Genomic DNA, 21,532 nt, shown 5'->3' with positions numbered 1-21,532 from the left:
GTTGAATTTGTTGTAGGATTTATTGGAATACACTCAGCCAGAGAATTTGTTTGGTGGTAATATGGACACCCAGATTGTAGAAACCTGAATCCTGACTTGAAGAGCACTGACACACAGCTGTGATTCTGTGTCAGGTATTCTCTTATAGATTAGTGTGAAACCAGGTTGATTACTGGGTTCTTGCATTTTGAATGACACGTTCTATCAGAGAGTATGTAATTTGTAGAATCTAAAATCATTTATGGATGCTTGATTAATAGGACACAAGTCCAATTTAAGAGGCATCTGGCAATTGGCAGTTGTGTGAGGAGATTGATTATTAAGGAGTATATCTGTAAAAACCAGTATATTATGATATGTAGGTGACTTGTGGTTCCATTTGAACTTTAGTCAACTGGTATAGGGGTGGATGGGACTCAGTACGGGTGTCAAATTTTACTGAAAAAGGAAGGACAGTGTGACACCTTAGATTGATCTCAGCTGGAGTGTGGTTGGCGAGGTCTTAGGTTCAAATTTTACCAACAGATTCAGCATTCTAGTAACTTAGGACATTAAATGTACTGCTTTTCCAGACCTTGCTTTTAGTTGTCCATTGTAAGCGTTTTTAGTTTTATGATATTGGGGACCTAATAGACTTTTTCATTTCAACCCCAGCCAACCCTTCCCCATGTACAAAATTAATTTAATGGATCCTTATGAGTGTTTGATCCTTAGACCTCTTGCTTCCAAGGCAAGAAAACTGAATAATTAAGCTATTCCATTGGGGATAGAGACCTAGTAGATTAATTGGCAATTATTGTCTTATATAGTAATAACACCAAATGACACCGTAATGCACCCATAGATACACTCTATTTGCCCTACAACTTTATTTGAAACTGCAACTTATGATATGTCCTGTAAGAATGACTTGACACTTATTTTTCAGGGAAATGTAGCTCTTGATCTTTGCTCGTATCCTCCTACGACCAACTGCAGAACTGGCAACGACTGATATGCCAGCCTAGCTTTGAATGCTCTGGAGAGAGCTCTATCAGGTTTCTTGTCCATGATTTTCAAAGCTAGCAGATCAATCTGTCAGTTCTCTCTCCTCTCTCTCTCTTCTGTCTTAACTGATATAAGTGTAATTACAGGAAAGTCTATCTGGTTGGCAGACGTGGACCAGTCACAAGCGGCTTGTACCACTAAAGAGCTCCGTGAAGTACTTGTAATTTACATCCAGTCTTTTGCACTAATATTAATCTATTTATTTACATCCTGACTATTTCTGTTACTCGATTAGTTTTTTATTTGTATATTTGCCATTCAGATATTGTGGCTCGTGTTTATGAAATCCCTGTTATAATTATGGACTTAGAGAAGTATTACAATCTTCTTGCAGGTATTAAAAATTTGTTTGTTAACATAAAGGAAGCTGATTTTGGTCAAACCCCAGCAGATGAGGTATTTAACTCTTAATATTTTCTGTGAACCTTCTTACATGGAACATCAAATATTGCTTTCTTGAAGGAGAAACAATGATACATGTTTGGGGTTTGCCACATTTTCGCTCTCTTTGATTTTTTGTAGTCTGATATTAATTTTCCGCAAAGGAGATGTAAAATAGTATTAGGAGAGTTTATAATGCTCTCTAACAAAGCCGCTGCTTCAGCTTCTTGCCATCCAGTTCAGTTCAACGTGAACTTCACTTTGTTTCTTTCTCCGCAAACTGATGTTTTCTTGATCAGAAAAGAAGTGACCATGTTTTCGGGTGTGCACTTTGAGAAGACAGTTCTAAAAGGTATTTCTTACATATAACATGTTTGTCTTTGTCTTCATGTAGCTTTTGTTGGTTTTCTCATGTCTTGGATTGTTGGATGCTAATGAATTGCAAGTTGCAAACCAAAGTAAATTAATCATCACATGACCACGCGTTGCTAAATCCAAGAAATAAGTGTGATTTCTTTAATTTTTAGTGTTTGAGTAATGAGGGAGCTGTAGTCAAGTGTTATAAAAATTGCATTGTGAGAACTCGGTCTTTAAAAGGTATTCTTTTTTGTACATGTTTTCTATTGTTCATGTACTTTTGTGGTTTCCCTCACGCTCGTGATTTGTTACTGGTGTTATGAACTTGAAAATTGTCAAAACAATTTTGATTAGTCGTCACCATGGACCATACTTTTAAATTCTTGAAGCATCTATTTCTTGAAGTGCTATGGGTAATGAACAGGCTTAGTCAATTGTCATGAAAAATTGCATTGTTTTATTGTTGAGTTGTACAAATCAAATGTTTTAGGATAGGATCATATGCTTTAGAATAGTCACATCTTAATGAATAGGAAATTAAATCACCCTTTCCTATTTAGATTATTTCATTGCCTTTATGGACTGTTGACTGTGTATATATTGTTTGTATTTTGTTCACAATCAATAAGAAGAAAATTCTCTTATTTTTCACATGGTACTCAGAGCCAAGAAATCAGAAATCCTAAAATTTTTTTTTCTGGCGAAGTTCATCTATCTCCTTTTGGTGTGGAATTCACTCTTCTAACCACATCAGCCTGTCGTCTTCTCCTGCCAGCAAAACCTGAAATTTTCATCGCGGTCACCGCCGCATGCGCTGTCTTCTTTCTGGTAGCTTCTTCTTTGATCTCTTTCTCCGGCAAGCTTGAGGTCTCACTGTCTAGCACTTGTGCACTCAGAACACCCGCCGGCGAGCAACATCCCACCACCATCCGACCTGCATTGTCATCACTAGACCTGGCAAAATGGGTTTGAACCCGCTGTCGGTCCGTACCCGTAAAAAATATAGGATACGGGTCCCATAAATTAAACACCTTTTTTGTGACCCGTACCCGTACCGGTCCAATAAATCACGGGTCATACGGGTGAACCGTGGGCACCCCGGGCACCTGTAATTTGCCAGGCTACTACTATTCACTGAATTCTGATCCCTTACAGTCTTATTTTTTCACGCAGGATCACAGTTCCACTCACCAGCCTCCCTCTCGCAGAGTCCCTCTCATCTCAACATCTCATCATCTGATCTCTCAGTCTCAGATCGCGGCCGCATCTCATCTTCAGTGGGAACCAGCTTCGATTCGTCACTTCGTCACTCGTTGCTTCGTCAATCGTCAGTCATAATCTCCATTCCTGGGTGTCGGGCCTAAATAGCAATTAAAAACCCACACACAACTAAATAAAAGCTACCGACCTTTACCAGAAACATCCAAAAGCAAACAAACCCGTTGAGAAAACCTCCAACAACAGCCAGGAGTTTTTCACTCACTCAACCATGAGAGGAACGATGAGAATCTGCAAGTCTGCAAGACACAGAAAATTCAACAGTAGATTGGTTTACAGAGACATCTACATGACTCTGCAAACCAAGGGGCATTTAGTTACTCGAATTACGGACCCACCTTCAAAAACGCCAAGCCTCTCTGCAAAACCTTTTCAAAAACATACCCTCAATCATGGAACCCCACTCAAAGCCCCCTCCCAACAAACCGCTTGTTCCAGTAAGTGGCCACCAGTCTTCCAACCAAAAAACACCCAGAACCAGCCCTTCATATTCTCAACTGGGCTACGCTCAACTTCCGATATCAACGACGAGAAGGCTCCACTTTGGGAATGATTTGGAAAGAGAATAGACCGAAACAAGGCTACAGAGCCAGCCAGTGAGAAGGGCTGGATATAATTGTGCATTTCATTATATCACAGAGTTTTTTTTTTTTATTTACAAGTTATGTTTGATTTTATTTGGTTTAGACTAATTTAGAAATATATTTTTAGAAATAAAACAATTCAATTCTATTCGTGTATTTGTTTATTTTAATTCGTATTTATAGTTTATTGACTTATTTTGTTTGTTTATGTGTAATTGTGTATTAGTGATTTTGTATTTGTTTATTTTGGTTGGTATTTGTAGTTTTGTATTATATGTTATTGTTTGTTTATGTGTTATTTATTTATTTTGGTTCATATTTATTTATATTCTTAATTGAATTGAATTTAGAGTAGTTGATTTAGGGGGTGTAAATGTCAAAAATTAAAATTGTAGGAATTTTGGGGGTGTAATTGTCATAATTGAAAACTGTTAGGGGTGAAAATAAACTAAAATCTGGAGTGAGAAAAAACGGGTCCACCCGTACCCATATAGGGTAGGGCACGGGTCCAAAATATTGGACCCGTATATATCGACCCGTATAAGGACCCGCACCCGTATGACCCGTACCCGTATAACCCGGACCGTACCCGGCCCACCCACCCGTTTTGCCAGGTCTAGTCATCACCGTTGCCGGAAATAGCCCACTACCGCCGGAATATTCGCTTTTTTTCTGCCCAGAATCAGTTCAGTTTTTTTTTTGTCTCTCCCACAAAACAATCATGCTCCCTGTAGGATCCAACATCAAATCAGGTTCTGTTTCTTTTTTGTCTTTTCCTCCGATCACGACTGAAAAATTAATAGGCAGCTCCAATTATTCCTCATGGGCTGCCTCTATTGAACTGTGGTACATGGGACATGGTCTAGAGGATCACTTGACCACTAAAGCTGAAGATGTCACGGATGATAAAACTACCTGGGTGAAGATAGATTCTTTGGTATGTGGTTTATTATGGCAGTCTATTGACCCTCAGCTTCATTCTACTTATAAAATATATCGAACCTGTTTTGATGTATGGCAACAAGCCAAATTGCTTTATACTAATGATATCCAGAGACTATTCTGTTGTGTCCAATTTGGTTAATCTCAAACAGCAAGATATGGGCATGTTTGACTTTCTTGGCAGGATGGCCTCTCTCAAGGCAGAATTTAATTTGTTATTACCCGCTGGCAAGTCTGAAGCAGTAGGTCTGGCACAACGAGACAAATTCTTTATGGTTCTTACTCTTGCCGCTATCAGTCCCGCTCTCACTCCTATACGAGATTAGATTCTGGCAAGTGCTATTGTGCCTTCTTTTGATGACGTTTTTGCTCGATTACTTCGAGTCTCCTCCCTTGGTGTTGTGGTTGGATCTTCCCCAGTTGATTCTTCTGTCATGGCCTCTCAGTCTCAAACTTTTGTTAAAGGAGAAAAGGGGGATCGTAGTGGCAGGGGAGGACGACCCAAGTGTAGTTATTGTCATAGGTGGGGGCATAAACGGGAGAAATGCTACAAATTACATGGGCGCCTTCCTCGAGTTGCCAATGTTGCTTATCCTGATCATCATTCTGAATCTTCTGAAGAACCAAGTCGGCCATCCTTGACACTTATAGGTGCTGATTATGACGAATATCTCAAGTTCCAGGCAAATAAACAGTCTTCTTCACCTGTTGCTTCCCTCGCTCAGTCGGGTAAATCAGTTGCCTGCCTTACTCAGTTGTCTCCTCCAGGGTATTGGGTTCTTGATTCTGGTGCATTTGATCATATCTCTGGTGACCCCCGTTTGCTTTCTCATCTTATTAATACTACCTCTTTGTCTCATGTTACCTTAGCTAATGGGACCAAAGTAGTTGTTAAAGCAGTAGGTCGTGCACAACCGCTCTCCTCCGTGCCTTTAGATTCTGTCTTGTATATTCCCCATTGCCCTTTTAACCTTCTATCTGTCAGTAAACTCACCTGCTCTTTAAATTGTTCTATCAATTTTACTAATGACTCTGTTGTTATACATGACCGCAACACTGGACGAATGATTGGCACAGGACATGAGTCATAGGGCCTCTATCATCTCAAGTTACCTTCTGCCCTCATTGCCTGCACTGTCTCCTCTTCTCCTTCATAATCGTTTGGGTCATCCTAGTTTAGCAAAGCTTTAGAAGATGGTTCCAGGTCCATCTACTTTATCGTCTTTAAATTGTGAGTCCTGTCAGCTTGGAAAACATACTTGTAGTACGTTTCCAAAGCGTATCAATAAACGGGCTACGTCCCCTTTTGAGTTAGTTCATTCCGATGTCCGAGGTCCTTGTCAAGTCTCATCCATTTTAGGGTTTCAGTATTTTGTTACGTTTATTGACGATTATTCTCGTTGCACTTGGTTATTTTTAATGAAAAGTCGTTCCGAATTATTTTCTATCTTTGAATCCTTTTGTGCTGAAATTAAAACACAATTTAATATTGTTATTTGTGTGTTTCAGAGTGATAATGCTCGTGAATATTTTTCTGCTCCTTTTACCAAATTCATGTCATCTCAGGGAATTCTCCATCAATCATTTTGTGTTTATACTCCACAGCAAAATGGAGTTGCTGAGCGTAAGAATAGACATTTGATTGAAACTGCCTGAACCCTGCTTTTACACAATTAGGTTCCTTTTCGGTTCTAGGCAGACGTTGTGTTAACTGCCTGTTTCTTGATTAATAGGATGTATTCTTCTATCCTACAAAACCAGGTCTCTTATTCTGCTTTGTTCCCTAATCAACCGTTACACTCTCTTCCTCCACGTATCTTTGGTTGCACATGTTTTGTCCATATCCTTTCCCCATGTACCAACAAATTGTCTGCCTAATCTACCAAATGTATTTTCCTAGGATATTCAAGACTTCAAAAGGGTTATAAGTGTTATTCTCCATCCACTCGTCAATATTTTCTATCTGCTGATGTCACCTTTTTTTAGTCTTCTCCTTTCTTTCCTACATTGGCCAGTGATTCTATCACCACAGTCCTTCCTATACCTTACATTGAGTCTACTTATGATCATCTTGCAGAGTCTGTTACTATTCCTCCAAGTCCTACCGCTATGGGCGAGTCTCCTCCTCTAGGTGATGCTATTGTTCCAAGTATGACTACTGACACTGTTCTTGATGATGTTCCTGAGGCTCCTGTTCCTGATCCTCCTGCATCAGATTCCTGTCTTGTTGTGACCCTACCTCCTGAAGACCAATTTCCCATTGCAATTCGTAAAAGTATGTGGTCCATTTGCAACCCTCATCCAATCTATAATTTTCTTAGTTATCACCGTTTATCTCCATCATATTATGTTTTTGTGTCAACCATTTCTTCTGTTTCTGTTCCTTCTAATGTTTGTGAGGCACTGACTGATCCCGGCTGGCGTCAAGCTATGGTTGAAGAGATGACGGCTTTACATCATAATAATACTTGATAATTAGTTCCTTTGCCTCCTGGCCAATCGCCTGTTGGTTGTCGTTGGATTTATGTTTTCAAGGTTGGCCCAGATGGACAGGTTGATCGACTGAAGGCACGGTTGGTTGCAAAAGGGTATACTCAGACTTATGGGTTGGATTATTATGAGACCTTTTCTCCTGTGTCTAAGATGTCTTTTGTCCGCTTGTTTTTATCAATGACTGCTTTCTGCCACTGGCCCCTGTACCAATTAGACATTAAGAATGCCTTTCTTCATGGTGAGCTTCAGGAAGAAATCTATATGGAGCAACCGTCTAGCTTCAGGAAGAAATCTATATGGAGCAACCGTCTAGCTTTGTTGCTCAGGGGGAGTCTGCCTTGGTATGTAAACTTCGTCGCTCTCTGTATGGCTTAAAACAGTCCTCTCGTGCCTGGTTTGGACGATTCAATAATGTCATTCAAGAGTTTGGGATGATTCAGTGTGAGTCTGATCACTCTGTTTTCTATAAACATAACTCATCAGGGCAATGCATATATCTGGTTATCTATTTCAATGATATTGTTATTTCGGGAAGTGATCAGGATGACATTAAACAGTTGAAGACACACTTGTTCCACCAATTTCAGACCAAAGATTTGGGATTACTTAGATACTTCCTTGGTATCGAAGTTGCTCAATCTAGCTCAGGTATTGTTATTTCTCAAAGGAAATATGCACTGGATATTTTGGAAGAAGCAGGGATGTCAGACTGTAGACCGATAGACTCTCGTATGGATCCTAATTCAAAGCTCTCACCTAGACAGGGGGAGCCTCTTGCAGATGCTGGGAAATACCGAAGACTGGTTGGTAAACTTAACTATCTCACCATTACACGACCTGATATTTCCTTCTCTCTCAGTGTTGTTAGTCAGTTTCTACAGTCTCCTTGTGATAGTCATTGGGATGCAGTTATTCGGATTTTAAGATATATCAAGGGCACACTAGTCAAAGGACTATTATATGAAAACAGGGGTCATACACAAATTGTCGGATATTCTGATACTGACTGGGTAGGTTCTCCATCTAATAGACGTTCCACTTTAGGTTTTTGTATTCTTGTAGGAGGAAACCTTATATCTTGGAAAAGTAAGAAGCAAGATGTCGTTGCCAGATCGAGTGCAGAAGCAGAATACCGTGCAATGGCTTTAACAACTTCTGAGCTCATTTGGTTGAAGCAACTAATCCAAGAATTGAAGTTTACAAACGTAGTAAAGATGAAGTTATTTTGTGATAATCAAGCTAATCTCCATATTGCCTCCAACCTGGTGTTTCACGAGAGGACTAAACATATAGATATTGACTGTCATTTTATCAGAAAGAAAATCTTATCTAGTTGTATCAGCACTAGTCATGTCGGCTCAAATGATCAACTAGCAGATATTCTCACTAAATCACTTAGGTCCTCGTATTGACTTTATTTGTAATAAGCTTGGTGTATATAATTTATATGCCCCAGCTTGAGGGGGAGTGTTGAGTTATACAAATTTATTGAGTTGTACAAATTTATTGAGTTGTACAAATCAAATGTTTTATGAATAGGATCATATGTTTTAGGAATAGGATTTTTAGAATAGGAAATTAGATCAACCATTTCCTAGTTTAGATTATTTCATTTCCTTATATGGACTGTTGAATGTGTATATATTGTTGTATTTTGTTCACAATCAATAAGAAGAAAATTCTTCTGATTTTCACATTTATTAAAAGGTATAAAAAAATAAAAATGCAATGATTCGACTTCTGATTTGATATATAAATACAGGAATTACTTTGCCTTATTTAGCATCAATTTGTAGGTGTTGGCCCTGGAAAACAGGTTGCAGTGGGTACTGGAGAATTTGAAGATATTGACTGCAGGTAATATTTTCTGGATAGCAAGTTTTAAAAATTCGTATATATTTCAACTATCAAGTTTTTGGTTTTTTAGCTGACTCTTTATAGGAGCCTTCATGCTACGATTCGTGAATTTTGTTTTATTTTATTTATCTACCTCCTCGAATGTGTTGGGACTATGCCCTATATCTTGACCTGGGAGGCAAATTCTTTTGAATTTTGGAAGTAAAAAGTTTCCCTGTTGATGCCATGATCCTTGTCTCTGCATCAGTGAGGAACTGAATGATTAATGAGGAAGGGGAACTAAAGGGCTCCTTCAGATGTTTTGTTCGGTTTGCTATCTTGAATTCAAGTGACTGTGATTTAGTATTGATGGCAATTGTCCTTCCTGTTGGCAGGATGGTGCTAAAGAGCATTGGTTACAAATCAGTACCAGTAAATGGTCTACCCTTTGATCATCGTAAAGGTAAAAAGCAAAAAAGGTTTGTTGTATTTTTAATTTAATATCATTTCCTGCTTATTGCATGTAAATCATTTCACGTCTGGAGAAACTATAATACATTGAGTTCTTCCAACCAGTTCAAAGTTTCAATCCAAAATCACTTATTTATTTTAAATTTCAAGATATATTTAAAAAAAAAAAAAAAAAAAAAAAAGATTAAAAAACTTAATGACATTGTGATGTATAACTAATTTTTGCTCAACTCTTTAAGTAATATCCTTTCTAAAAGTTTTGTGAGTTGAATCAGTGAGGGAAATCATGATTGGGATTTTTCAGGTTGGAAGCCTTGGCTGCATTGTTGTGTCTCCGGAGTTTCTAGAATTTTTGAGTTTTTAAAGTACATTTTTTTTTATTGCATTGCACCATTGAATTACAAGTACTCTTCAAAGCCATCTGCAAAGAAAACATCGTCAAGAGTTTTTCTGAAGGTCTGTGGTGCATACTTTTTATGTAACCCATCTCAATTTTCATGGCATATTTTTCAGGTGTGGTTCCAAATGTCAGAGGTCGAGTTTTAAGTGATAATTCAGGAGATCCTACGCTGATTGAAAATGGCTTGTATGTTTGTGGGTGGTTGAAGAGAGGACCAACTGGGATTATTGCTACAAACCTCTACTGTGCCGAGGAAACTGTAAGTCTCGCATCTCCTTGACAAAAAGTTGTGTGCTTTAAGAGAAGAATACCTTCATTAGTAGTTATGTTTGAATATCTCACTGCAAGCAATCTATGCTGGAGTTAACTTTTGTGTTAGTTTACATGTAGTGTTGACCAGTTTTATGATTGAATTACTGAAATGATAGGTAGCTAGCATATCAGAAGATCTTGAAAAAGGAATGTTATCATCCATATCCAGTTTGCCGAAACCTGGAAGAGAGGGACTCCTGCAGTTACTGGATCGTAGAGATGTTATACCTATACCATACAGCAGTTGGGAAAAGATTAATTCCGTGGAGAGGAGGCTTGGGAGTTTGAGGAACAAACCACGGGAGAAATTAACATCATGGGAAGATCTGCTAAAAGCAGCCACAACATAAATTAAAACCTTGAGAAGAATATTACCATTTCCCTCGTTTTCTTTATTTTGTAAGGTGAAAAGCTTTTCTTTGTGGCAAAAGAGGATAGAATGTAAAACAGTTGAGATCTCATTCAATTTTTAGAGTAATGCTACGTATACAAATTGATGTAATAATATTAAATAATTGGCGTATCATGCACTACTTATTTTTTTCCATGATAATATTATTGTTTTATTTTAAAGATGAAGGTGAAACGGGCTTTTTTGTTTCACCGTGGGCTTGTGAATGAAGAAGGCTGGAATTTAATAATAATGATATGTTGTATTTGAATTCAAATTAAAGGCGAATCACGCGAGGACTTGTTGATTTAAATGTTCTCGTCCGTTAGTTGCTGATACAGAATATTTGGAACGATGACAGATCAAAACTTCAATTGGGCAGCCTAAATTGCATTGAGCTGGGTTATGTCATATTGAATTTAGCTGGAAAGAAAATAAGTAGATGTTCTTCTCCCTTGTGCCCTGCCTGCATGGCAAATCCGTGGGTTAGTTATACTCAAAGATCTTGTATTTGAGTAAGGGATAGGTAATTACTGGTTTATCCAAAAAAAAAAAAAAAATCAAATATTGCCCTAGTTCGACACTTATTTTTTTTTATAATCGGGGTATTCAAGCCAGTTTATAGACACCCATCCAAACAAAGACAAAGATGACATAAAGAAACGTGATGGGTATGCATAAATCTTTTGGACGGGCATCCATATTGATGGACGCTCGTCCAACAAATTTGGACGGGCGTCCATTGTTTTTTTCTTTTAAACAACACAACTTTAGACAGTCGTCCATAATATTATAAACGACCGTCTGGGATGCATGGATGACCGTCCAAAAACGTTGGACGGCCGTTCATTTATGTCAGTATTCAATCATTCAATGTGGTTGCCTCCATCTGTTTCGATGCAATTTTTCGATGGATATAACATTTTTGGTGTTTATTAGCACAATGATTATACAAATTGAGGTCTGAAATTATTAATTATTATTTCCTGGACACAGATCTTGTCCTTAAATTTAAATATAACAAAAAAATAAAAATATTTAGATTTATACATGGACTTCAGATTTTTAGGGCCATTGGCCCATTTAGATCACATTGCGCAAAATCCATTTCAAACAGAAACCGCATATATACACCCAACAAAACCCTAACCCAAACCCTAACCCTAAATTCTCCCGCCTCCTCCAAAACCCTCGTTTCAGTCCCGGCAAAGCCTCTCCCTCTGATTCAACGCCAAAATGGGCCGCGTCCGTACAAAAACAGTGAAGAAATCTTCACGCCAAGTGATCGAACGTTACTACTCTCGCATGACCCTCGACTTCCACACCAACAAGAAGATCCTGGAAGAGGTCGCCATCATCCCCTCGAAACGACTGCGTAACAAGATCGCCGGGTTCTCTACCCACTTGATGAAACGGATCCAGAAGGGTCCGGTTCGGGGCATCTCCTTGAAGCTTCAAGAGGAGGAGCGTGAACGGCACATGGACTTCGTCCCAGATGAGAGCGCCATCAAAACTGATCATATTGAGGTCGATAAGGAGACCCTTGACATGCTTGAAGCTCTTGGAATGAATGAGATTCCTGGTCTTAGCCGGGTCGACCCGGTTTCAACACCGGCACTCGAGTTTGGACGTGCTGGTGAAGCTAGGAGGAGGTATTAAAGAGTGTGGAATTTAGTGGGTGTCTTTTTTTATATTATTTTTTAATGTTTTTGTTTTTATCGAATTTTTTGGTAAAATTTTGATTCAGATTGAAGATTTTAGTTTTGCTTTTTTGGAAAAATTTGGTGTTATGCTAATCGAATAGTTTCATTTTTGTTTATTTTATGCGATATTATTAGTTATAAACTTGATTGATGTTACAAACTTTATTAGGTTTATAGTTTAATTTTTGCAGAAGATAAAGTTTCGAAAGAAAAATGCCATTGGCCTTGTTTGAGGTTTGATTTATTCTAGTTGAACTTTCTTTTCTACAAAGAATAGGTGGGAATCCCACTAACGTCTGTGAAGTTGTTAAATCCTTTCTAAAATTTGCTAATGTTCATAGAATTTATTTGAAACTTTTGTTAGTAAAACTTTTGGGTATTTTACTATTTATTGAATTGAGTTTTGCTTAAAATTATGTTGAATCTCAGAATTTTATGAAGTATAATATTCAAAACTATGTTGTAGGAAGTAGCAACCGGGACCTGCAATCTAACCTTAAATACTATTCCATCTCTGCACTGAAGTTTTGGTTAGCCTAGTGTGGTATTCTTTGATACTGTTACAGGACAATGTGATGGCATTAAGCATAAGAGATTGAAGTAATGATTGAAATATTTACTATCCTCTGCTTTGTTCTTTGGAACCATTACTTGAGCACTGCATGTATGCAGTTTGCATGATAGTTTTTGGTCTTTTATACATACTTACCTTATCCAAAAAAAAAGTTTGCACGATAGTTTGCTTGCATCAAACCTGCCTGAAGTTTCAATGGTTCATTACCACTCTCTTTCTGCCTATCAGCACCTCATCTTTCTTTTGCTTTGAATCCCTCTTACCAGTTAAAATTTACACATTAGAGCAAAATTTCATTAATTTGAGCTTAAGTTTTCGAGTTAACTAAGATGAATTATGCTAATACTTTTCAGCAAGCAGGTGGACCTTTTTTATATCGAGATGTGTATGTTAAAGTTAAATTGATTAGTCTTGTAAACTCTATGTATGGTCTTCAACCATTTTTCAGTTTGAGCAAGTGAACATCAAGGACAATATTTTGTCCAGAAATACAATTTTTTAGAGAATACGAGCTTCATTTATTCCCATTGTCCTGTAGTCTCTGAATAGGAATAAATGCTGTTCAATTTTATTAAAAGACACTTCTAATCTGCATTTGTTTCAATAAAAACAAGCAAAATTAAATGAGGGTAATCAACAACAAACGAATACTTAAGAAAAGAAACTTAAGAAACCAGTTTTTTCAAGTTTTTCCTGATGCACGATTGGTGGTGCTGAAACCTCCATCTACAACAAGGTTCAGCCCACTCACATACTTGGACTCATCACTTCCCAAGAACAACGCTGCCTCAGCTATATCTTCCTCCTCTAACGCCACCCCTCTCAAGTTCGCCTTGGCAGAAACTAACTCCTGTGCTGTCTTCTTGTCGATTCCACCCATTGCATTCCTCAGTGTTGGCGTCGGCACTCCAGATGGGGAAATGCAGTTTACTCTAATCCCATACTGCCCTAATTCAGCACACAAGTTCTTGGTTAATCCCACAACAGCATGCTTTGATGCTATGTATGCATGTGGAACATCACCAGCTATCACTGAAGAAACACTTGCTGTGTATATAATGCTGCCTTTCTTCTGTGGAATCATTACTCTTGAAGCATGTTTTCCCATCAAGAGCGCACCATAAACATTTACACTGAAAACCCGCTTGAAGTTTTCATAATCAACACCTAAAATTTTCGGATCTCGGTTCCCTATAATTCCTGCGTTGCTGAACACTATGTCAAGCTTACCATACTTTGAGAGGGCAGTATCAACTGCATTCTGCACATCAGATTCACTGGAAACATCACAATGGACATAAGAAATGGAATTTTTGCAGCCAATGTCATCGCAGACAGTTTGACCCAGATCATCTCGGATATCTGCGATAACAACCTTGGCACCATTTTGGACGAATACCTTCACGCTGCTCTCACCAATGCCAGTGGCACCGCCAGTAATCAGCGCGACTTTTCCTTCTAGCCTGCATATAATTAAATGATTAGATAGTTGATTCATCATCAACACAATGGAATGACAGAACTAGGACTACTAAAGACAAATATTGTCAAGTTACCTCTTGGCAATAGAACCTAACAAACTAGAGCCTTTCATCCTATTAAGGCAGAGTGTGCGTTGAAGTTTTGGTGATGCATTTCTTTGTATATGTATATATACACATCCGATTTGGTCAGAACTAACAAAAACAATTTCTAATGAAGGAAGAAACTAGAACATTACTGGCATTTTTGCCGGAATAATTTGGAAGTTTGACTAGAAGTAAACTAGTGCGTCCAAATTTGGGTACTTAACTGTATGAATATTTTACTCATCATGATCACTAAGAGACAGAAGGTAAAATGGGTCAGAAATGAAAGTAGGTGAAATTGTACGTATTTTTGGACAATGTTAGCACAAAATAGCGATTCCTTCAAGAGTTTTTTGTTGCACGAAGTTAAAAAAACTTAGGAATCATAACAAATTTAAAACATTCGGATGCTCTTTCTAGGTTCTGCTTATTAGCATATGATTTGATGGGCAAGTTAAAATTGTGTTGTTAGGGACTTTTTAATTTTTCTACCCTATGCAAAGTTTGTGAAAATTGAACGCAACTGGTAACTTCAGCTTTATTCAACTGTTGTGAAACCAGTCAACAATCAAATTTAGAAGAAAAGCACTTTTTTTATGCAAAATGCAAAACTATGGACCCCAGAAGAAAACAGAAACTAGCAATAGTTCATAGCGAGAATCCACAAATAAAGCATTAATACAAGTTTGTGTATCAAGGAAAAACTTTGACACCAAAAATCCACTGTATATAGAGCACCATATACAAACATATCTAAGTAACAATGATGTTCAGATATTTGACACACAGCCTGATGGCGTCTATATACAAGATGATTGTTCGGACTGTTGACAGACCGTTAAAAGTTACAAACTATAATGATACAGTGCCGGAAATTTCATACATTACTCACTCGAATTTGCAAGCCCAACCATGTTAAGCATATGGCGGTCCTCCTTAAATCTATCTAATACGGTACCTTTGACAGCATCCTGATTCTCTTTCTGTGATCCTTTAATAACTCCCCAGCATTCTATCACTTCTGGATATATTCGACCAGTTTTGGAAAGAGAAGGGCTGCCAAATGTGGTGCAAGTGAAGGTATGCCCTTGGTCAAAGCCCGCCGAGAGGAAAAGACCAAAGTGATTAACACGTCCTCCAAAACCAATTCCATTAGGGATGCTCTCTGAACTGAAATTCACTGCACACTGCCCATACAAGGTAGCAACATAAATTATTTGCACACAAATAACCACCACCAGATTCATATGTATAAAGCTGATTAAGAAATTCTCCCTTCTTCATCCACAAGGAGAAATGTTAAATGAGTAACTTCCCACATAGTAATGTCAGATGAACAACACAGGACCAAGACTGCATGTTTGATAACCATTTTAAGGTTTGAAAATGAAAAGTTTCATCACTTATTCACTGTAAGGTGGCTTTAGTAATGGAACTAATTCACCTGTTGAAATCAAATTTACCTAAAATTTGCTAAGTGCTTCACGTGGGAAGTCCTGAAAGCCAAAACCGGTGCACAAGAGGGTCCATAAACTTTTTTTGGAATTACAATAATCATTCAGTCACAAGTTTTTTAGTGCTAAGTTTTTTGTTTCATTAAATGAATCCCCAGTTTTTGCCAACAAAGATTAAGTCAGTTTGCAAGCCAACTAAATTTCTTTTTTTACCAAAATTGTCTTATCTTTTTTGTTTGGCTAGTATATGCATTTAAATCCTACAAAACAAAAGATGGATGCAGCAAGTTTTGTGCCAGTCAACAAATGAGATCAATGTCTCAAAGGCAATGTAAAGTGGCAGGATACTTTTTGCTAAAAGCAAAATTTTCTTTCCGGGAAATGGAAGGCTCTATGTTGTCCAAATGTCTTACTCTATTAAAACACCATATTGAAATGATAAGATTGTAAATGTATTAGGATTCAAATAGGTTCTTGTAAGGGTTTATTTACTTACTGGATGGAAACATGCAAAATACAATTCCCTTGTTCCTTATCGAAAAAATAAGAAATACAATGAATATAATCTGGCAATCCTTGAAATCACAAATTTAAAGTTGTTTTTTTTTTTTTTTTTCCCAAAAAATATGAAAAAGAGGTAGATGTACCCATTGTAGATTATTGTTTGCTCCAGTAGGCCTGAATATAGCTGCCTTTGGGTAGAGCTGAAAAAGAAAAGATTTCATATCTCCATAGAAATCACCATGCTTCTCCCAAGGCTGAGAAGCATAACCTCCATATATGTATCCTTCTTTGTCCTTAATAATCAACAAAGTAGGTCCTTCATCATTTCTGCAGGTCAAATGAACAATTACCCATCCACTTCTACTTAAAATATAGTTCCAGCAACCGAGATTCTGAAATAAATTCAGAATATATTTGACATTTATATTTCCCAGAAGAACAAGAGAAAAGAATTCAGACACAAAGATAAAGACAGCATGGGATATTATCGTTATTTCAACACGGGAAAACCTGTACTATACAAATTACCGAAGTCATACGTATGAATAGATAACGTTATCGACAGGAATTTTTCCTCAAATGCCTTCTTATTATACTAGCTAAAGAAGTCAACTCAGAACCTAACCATTAATGCCAAAGTGAAACATTTACTACCAATTGCATATCATATCCCACAAAATCTATGACAACAGGGTTTAAACGGTCTAATATTGACAGAGAAATTTCAATATAAGTCAGTAAACAGCACAAATATCCAACAGTAATTCATGCATATTAGGACTGCAAAAGCATGTCCCTTTTTAAATTTGCTCAGAATATTACATGCACAGATGAACATTCAGAAACAGACAATAAGTTGCAGCTGACTACAAAATAATACATCAACATTGCTAAAAATCAAGTTAGAGAAGTATTAGATTTTCATAGCTATCAGATAACTACACAAACAAAAAAGTAACTCACGATATGCTGCCTAAGAATGTGTTGAAACTTAAGCCATTCAGAGCACTATGATACAAGAGTTTCCATTCCTCCAGTTCTTGCTGGGAAAGAGCTCCTCCAATGTGCCATGCATATTCCTTCCTCAACAATAAAATACTAGAATCAATATTCTCTAAATGCAGCAATCGAGGAACTTGACATCCTGGTCTTCCTACACAAGAACAATTTAGACTTGAGATTAGATGACTCAGACATGTGAAAGTTCTAATGAAGGTTTACACAAAAATATCACAACTTCTGGCTACTTAAGAACATATAGAACATATTATTTATCTCTTTTTTAACTCAGAAACAAGTGTGGTATTCATAATAAAGGAAATATGCAAAACCTGTGACTACACATACAACATGGCCAATGGAAAAAGACTAGTTTGAAGATCACCAATCCACATCATACAGATCATATGTATTTTAGTTAATCATGTTAAATTTAAAGCACAATTAGTACACTTTTAGTTTACTTCATTATATCCAATCTCTGAAAATAATACTAATAGATAACAATAAAGTAACAGAGCAGCCAGTAAGTGGGCACAGATAACTGAACAAGAGCAATGGACCTGGATCTGGGTGCATCAATAAGCTTCCAAGAAACTTCCTGGCAGATGGAATAAGTGTGCACCAAGCTTTGAAATCTTCAAAAGACATACTTTCCTCGTTACATCCTTCATTTTTTGAATACATTCCAGCATTAAGAAATACATTCACACTGTCCTGATGAGAACTCGAACCAGTTCCAGAAATCTTCGTGGAAAATATACTGTCCAGCATTGCAATTAGAACAGATTCTAGATCTGACCTGACACCAGATTCCAAAATTTCATACCAATCAAATAAAAGAAAATAAAAATAGATATCAAGATAAATGAGCACATTACTTATTATAACAGAAAAGAATGATTATATCAATAAACTCTTCAATCAACTTGGTTGCAACAGCAACAGATAGCATGAAAATATTTTCCATCATTCATTTCTTAGTTTTGATGTGCTATGATTTTTTTTTTTTTTTTAATTTCATATTTTCTTTTTTTGGTCTTATCCTATGCAGGAAATTTTCCCTAAACAATGGCCAGTTACACCTTCAACCGTTATGTAGTCACAAAATAAACCATAATGCAAAAATCAACTAGGTAGCATCAGAATAAAAGCATATAAAATTTCATATTGAAGAAATAAAAATTTTACAAGGAAAAGGAAGAAAAAGTAAATAGTATTTTTTTTTATTTTTACCTCCCCAAAATACCGTCATCATTGATGTCCACTAATTGATAAAGAAACTCTTCAATTTCATCTTTTGTTCCTTTCTCATAAGTAGCCTGAGATACGTAAAAGGTTAAAAAACAATTCAAAAAGAGAGAGAGAGAGATAAATATGGGTCAGACACTTGAGACCAATGCTAACTTAAATGGATCAAAAAGCTATCGTTTATTTATCTTAATATAGCAGTTTTGAGAGTTGTAAAGTTTTCCTACTTAATTCATAATTGATGGATTAAGGTAGAAGAACAGTTTTGTTGATACTGGTTTATAGTTCTCACAGTAAAGTGTGTGTTTATGTGGAAAAGAGGTGGCATAATGACAATTTTTTGTGATCCAACTGAAAGAAGAGTGCAAAATGTATGAAAATTAGCTAGAAGTGCAGATACATTTGTGAGTGATTTCAACAATTCATAATAGCATTCTCAAGATCTTGGGTGTCTGAGGCTCATTAAGGGAAACAATGTCACCAGATAAATTGGAACACAATCAGGGGGTCCGACAGAGTGGCCAACAAAAACTAACCAGCACTTAAGGTAGCGAGGGTTCCGTTAAATGAATTGGCTAATACCACTTTGATGTGTGTTTATGTATTTGTAAATTTTTTAGCGTATATTTTACAGACAGAAATTGCTAAGTAGATTATAATAAAAAGGCAGCAATTTTGAGAGAGGCACAAAATGATAGAATTTAAAATGAATGAATCAATATATCTCCCTCTCATCTCATTTTGAATTTCTTTTTATAATGGGAATAGTAGTAGCTCAATGAACCACTTGTTCATATATTATCAATTATGGTTTCGTTGGCCAACTTACGGCTAATATCCTTTTTTCGCTACCACTCATCTATTCTATGACTCTATTATATTCTACCTCTCACAAATTTTTACTTGTTTCATTCTCTTATCTGCTAAGGACTTTCTGTCCATAAAATACATTACAAACAACTCATCAATGCATAACCCTAATAAAAGGGACATTAGATCTTGCATTACAATTTAACTTTATTAACTCAAGTGTTGAAGGATACAATTCCCTTGAACACTTGAGCGTCACAGGGTTTCAGCCAGGCACCACGGTGGTGCCCCCCAAACTACTCTTATTGTCTTGCATTTAAGTTAGATCACAAAAATTCCCCAGATACCACTGCTTTATGGCTTAAAGACATACTCTACAAGCAAAAAATAAGTATCAACAAGTTAGAAGTATGCATCCAATTTTAATTCAAAATTTTCTACTCTAATGATCATAATCCAGCAACATTTACCATGCAACGTAAGTACTTTTATTCATAAGTATATGCATAAGACTAACGCTTATCGTTGAATAACAATACTTACTTTAGCGACTACAAGGTCTTCGAAAGAAAGTTTCTGATCCTTGCGATTCTGGGTAGCTAAATCGAACATTCTTTCTCCAAGAGGACCATTCAATCCAAAATATACCTAGCCATTCAATCCAAAATATCACTACAACACTCTTACACAATAAAACACCCAAAAAAAAAAAGGCAAGTGGGATTATGAAAAAGAACCTGAAAAACAGAGGAAGATATGTGCTTGGCGTTGTTTTGTGACTGGGCAGCCAGCGACATGAACAATGATTTGAGTTCTTCAAGTTCATTTTGAGTGAATGCTCTAAAAGAAAAATAAAATTGCTCAAGTTTTATATATGCATATATATAAAGAAAGACTGACTGAGAAATTAAAGAAGGAGAAAAACCTGGAAGCAGAAACGAAGCGAGGATCTGCAGGAGGTGATTGAGCGTTCCCCATTTGATTTGCTTCTCGATCGGCTACACTTCTGGCTTTATCAAAAATTTGGATTTAATTTACTCAATTTATTCAGGATTAGGAGATATGTTTTACAGGGAATTTATTGGTAATTTGGCATTTCTTTTTTTCTTTATCCCCCATAAGATAGCTCATATTCATTCCTCTGTTACTAAAACAATAAACGCCCACAAAAGAATCTCCTAAACATTCTTTCGTAATCCTAACAAAAATTCATCATAAGCCAATTATTAATTATCACTTTAGATTTATAATAATTATAAATAAAAATAAATTTCATATTATGATAAATTATAATTTTTTTAATTACCATATTAAGAAAGTTATGTTACATTAAACGTTTAAGATGAAATAAAATTTTAATCTAAAGTTTTTTGAAATAATGATTTATATTTTAAGTTGTTACCACATATTTTAACTTACGGATACATAATAACTCGCTAGCATAAACACCTTCTAGTTAAAGCTAAAATATTTCTAACTTTTCAAGCATATTTAGAGTTTTTTGGCACGAAACATTTTGTATTTCTGTACTATCATAATCAGGATTATTTTTTTCTCTTTTTGTCTAATTGCTACAATAACTACAAAAACAATGAATTAAAATTCTAATACATACTATTAAAACGTGAATTACAAAATAAAAAATAAAATAGTAATTTTTATAACTACACCTCTATAAGTTATAACTTCTTTATAATAATAAACTAGATATGGGGTTGCGCGTTACACGGGTATGTTTATATAATATTTTTGGAATAGCTTGTAAAGATAACTTCTATATATTTACAAGTTTTAGAGTAAATATAACTTTTATATATATACAAAGTTGTGTTAATATAAAATTAATAATTGTACTTTTATAATTATTAACATCAATTAATATTATGAAGATCAATTATTTGAACTTAAAATTTATATTGAATTCATTTTCAAGTTTGATATTAACTGTTTTTCTCACAGTATAGGTTTTTTTTCCAAGCTAAGGTTTGAAAACAGACTAATTTTCATCCTTATACGTTTTTCTTGAAAATAGTTAGATTTTTTGAATATCTATGTAATGTACTTATATAATTATTGTTAGTACTCATCCAATGTTTGAAGATGGAAGAATTAAATCAAAAGTAACGTGTTACAATGGAGAACAATTTTCAATCAATTAATGAGTAACACCAAAATCA

The 21,532-nt window shown here is 36.2% G+C and overlaps 3 protein-coding genes and 1 pseudogene across 4 annotated transcripts; 2 read left to right on the top strand and 2 right to left on the bottom strand.

The window, feature by feature from the left end:
* Positions 1 to 685: 685 nt before the first annotated feature.
* On the top strand, positions 686 to 10,721 carry LOC116120104 (annotated as a pseudogene).
* Positions 10,722 to 11,631: 910 nt separating this feature from the next.
* On the top strand, positions 11,632 to 12,311 carry LOC116120106 (40S ribosomal protein S17-4-like). Its single transcript, XM_031406043.1, has one exon. The coding sequence runs from the start codon at positions 11,729 to 11,731 to the stop codon at positions 12,149 to 12,151; it is 423 nt and encodes a 140-aa protein (XP_031261903.1). The 5' UTR covers positions 11,632 to 11,728; the 3' UTR covers positions 12,152 to 12,311.
* Positions 12,312 to 13,304: 993 nt separating this feature from the next.
* LOC116120116 (secoisolariciresinol dehydrogenase-like) lies at positions 13,305 to 14,378 on the bottom strand. Its single transcript, XM_031406060.1, has 2 exons — positions 14,326 to 14,378; positions 13,305 to 14,232 (listed from the first exon to the last, which is right to left on the bottom strand). The coding sequence occupies exons 1-2, from the start codon at positions 14,361 to 14,363 to the stop codon at positions 13,452 to 13,454; spliced, it is 819 nt and encodes a 272-aa protein (XP_031261920.1). The 5' UTR covers positions 14,364 to 14,378; the 3' UTR covers positions 13,305 to 13,451.
* Positions 14,379 to 14,961: 583 nt separating this feature from the next.
* LOC116120086 (MTOR-associated protein MEAK7-like) lies at positions 14,962 to 20,537 on the bottom strand. 2 transcript variants are annotated; one of them, XM_031406024.1, is made up of 8 exons: positions 20,281 to 20,537; positions 20,093 to 20,195; positions 19,899 to 20,003; positions 18,531 to 18,616; positions 17,858 to 18,096; positions 17,259 to 17,439; positions 16,439 to 16,622; positions 14,962 to 15,524 (listed from the first exon to the last, which is right to left on the bottom strand). In XM_031406024.1, the coding sequence occupies exons 1-8, from the start codon at positions 20,331 to 20,333 to the stop codon at positions 15,222 to 15,224; spliced, it is 1,254 nt and encodes a 417-aa protein (XP_031261884.1). In that variant the 5' UTR covers positions 20,334 to 20,537; the 3' UTR covers positions 14,962 to 15,221. The 2 variants fall into 2 exon arrangements, with proteins under 2 accessions (XP_031261884.1, XP_031261883.1); XM_031406023.1 differs by having other exon boundaries at positions 17,259 to 17,448; positions 20,281 to 20,535.
* Between the last annotated feature and the right edge of the window lie 995 nt (positions 20,538 to 21,532).

Source organism: Pistacia vera, unplaced genomic scaffold (genome assembly GCF_008641045.1).
Source record: "Pistacia vera cultivar Batoury unplaced genomic scaffold, PisVer_v2 Contig924, whole genome shotgun sequence".
NCBI classification, from domain to species: Eukaryota; Viridiplantae; Streptophyta; class Magnoliopsida; order Sapindales; family Anacardiaceae; genus Pistacia; species Pistacia vera.
The sequence above is the reverse complement of the archived record's forward strand: the minus strand, read 5'-3'. Positions and strand labels throughout refer to the sequence as shown.

Excerpts from the sequence above, each read along its gene's own strand:
- LOC116120116 (XM_031406060.1), bottom strand. The coding sequence starts at position 14,363 with ATGAAAGGCTCTAGTTTGTTAGGTTCTATTGCCAAGAG. Across the intron at positions 14,233-14,325 it reads TTAGGTTCTATTGCCAAGAG|GCTAGAAGGAAAAGTCGCGC; the intron begins GTAACTTGACAA and ends AATTATATGCAG.
- LOC116120106 (XM_031406043.1), top strand. The coding sequence starts at position 11,729 with ATGGGCCGCGTCCGTACAAAAACAGTGAAGAAATCTTCACGCCAAGTG.
- LOC116120086 (XM_031406023.1), bottom strand. The coding sequence starts at position 20,333 with ATGGGGAACGCTCAATCACCTCCTGCAGATCCTCGCTTCGTTTCTGCT. Across the intron at positions 20,196-20,280 it reads CGCTTCGTTTCTGCTTCCAG|AGCATTCACTCAAAATGAAC; the intron begins GTTTTTCTCCTT and ends TTTTTCTTTTAG. Across the intron at positions 17,449-17,857 it reads ATTGATGCACCCAGATCCAG|GAAGACCAGGATGTCAAGTT; the intron begins GTCCATTGCTCT and ends GTTCTTGTGTAG.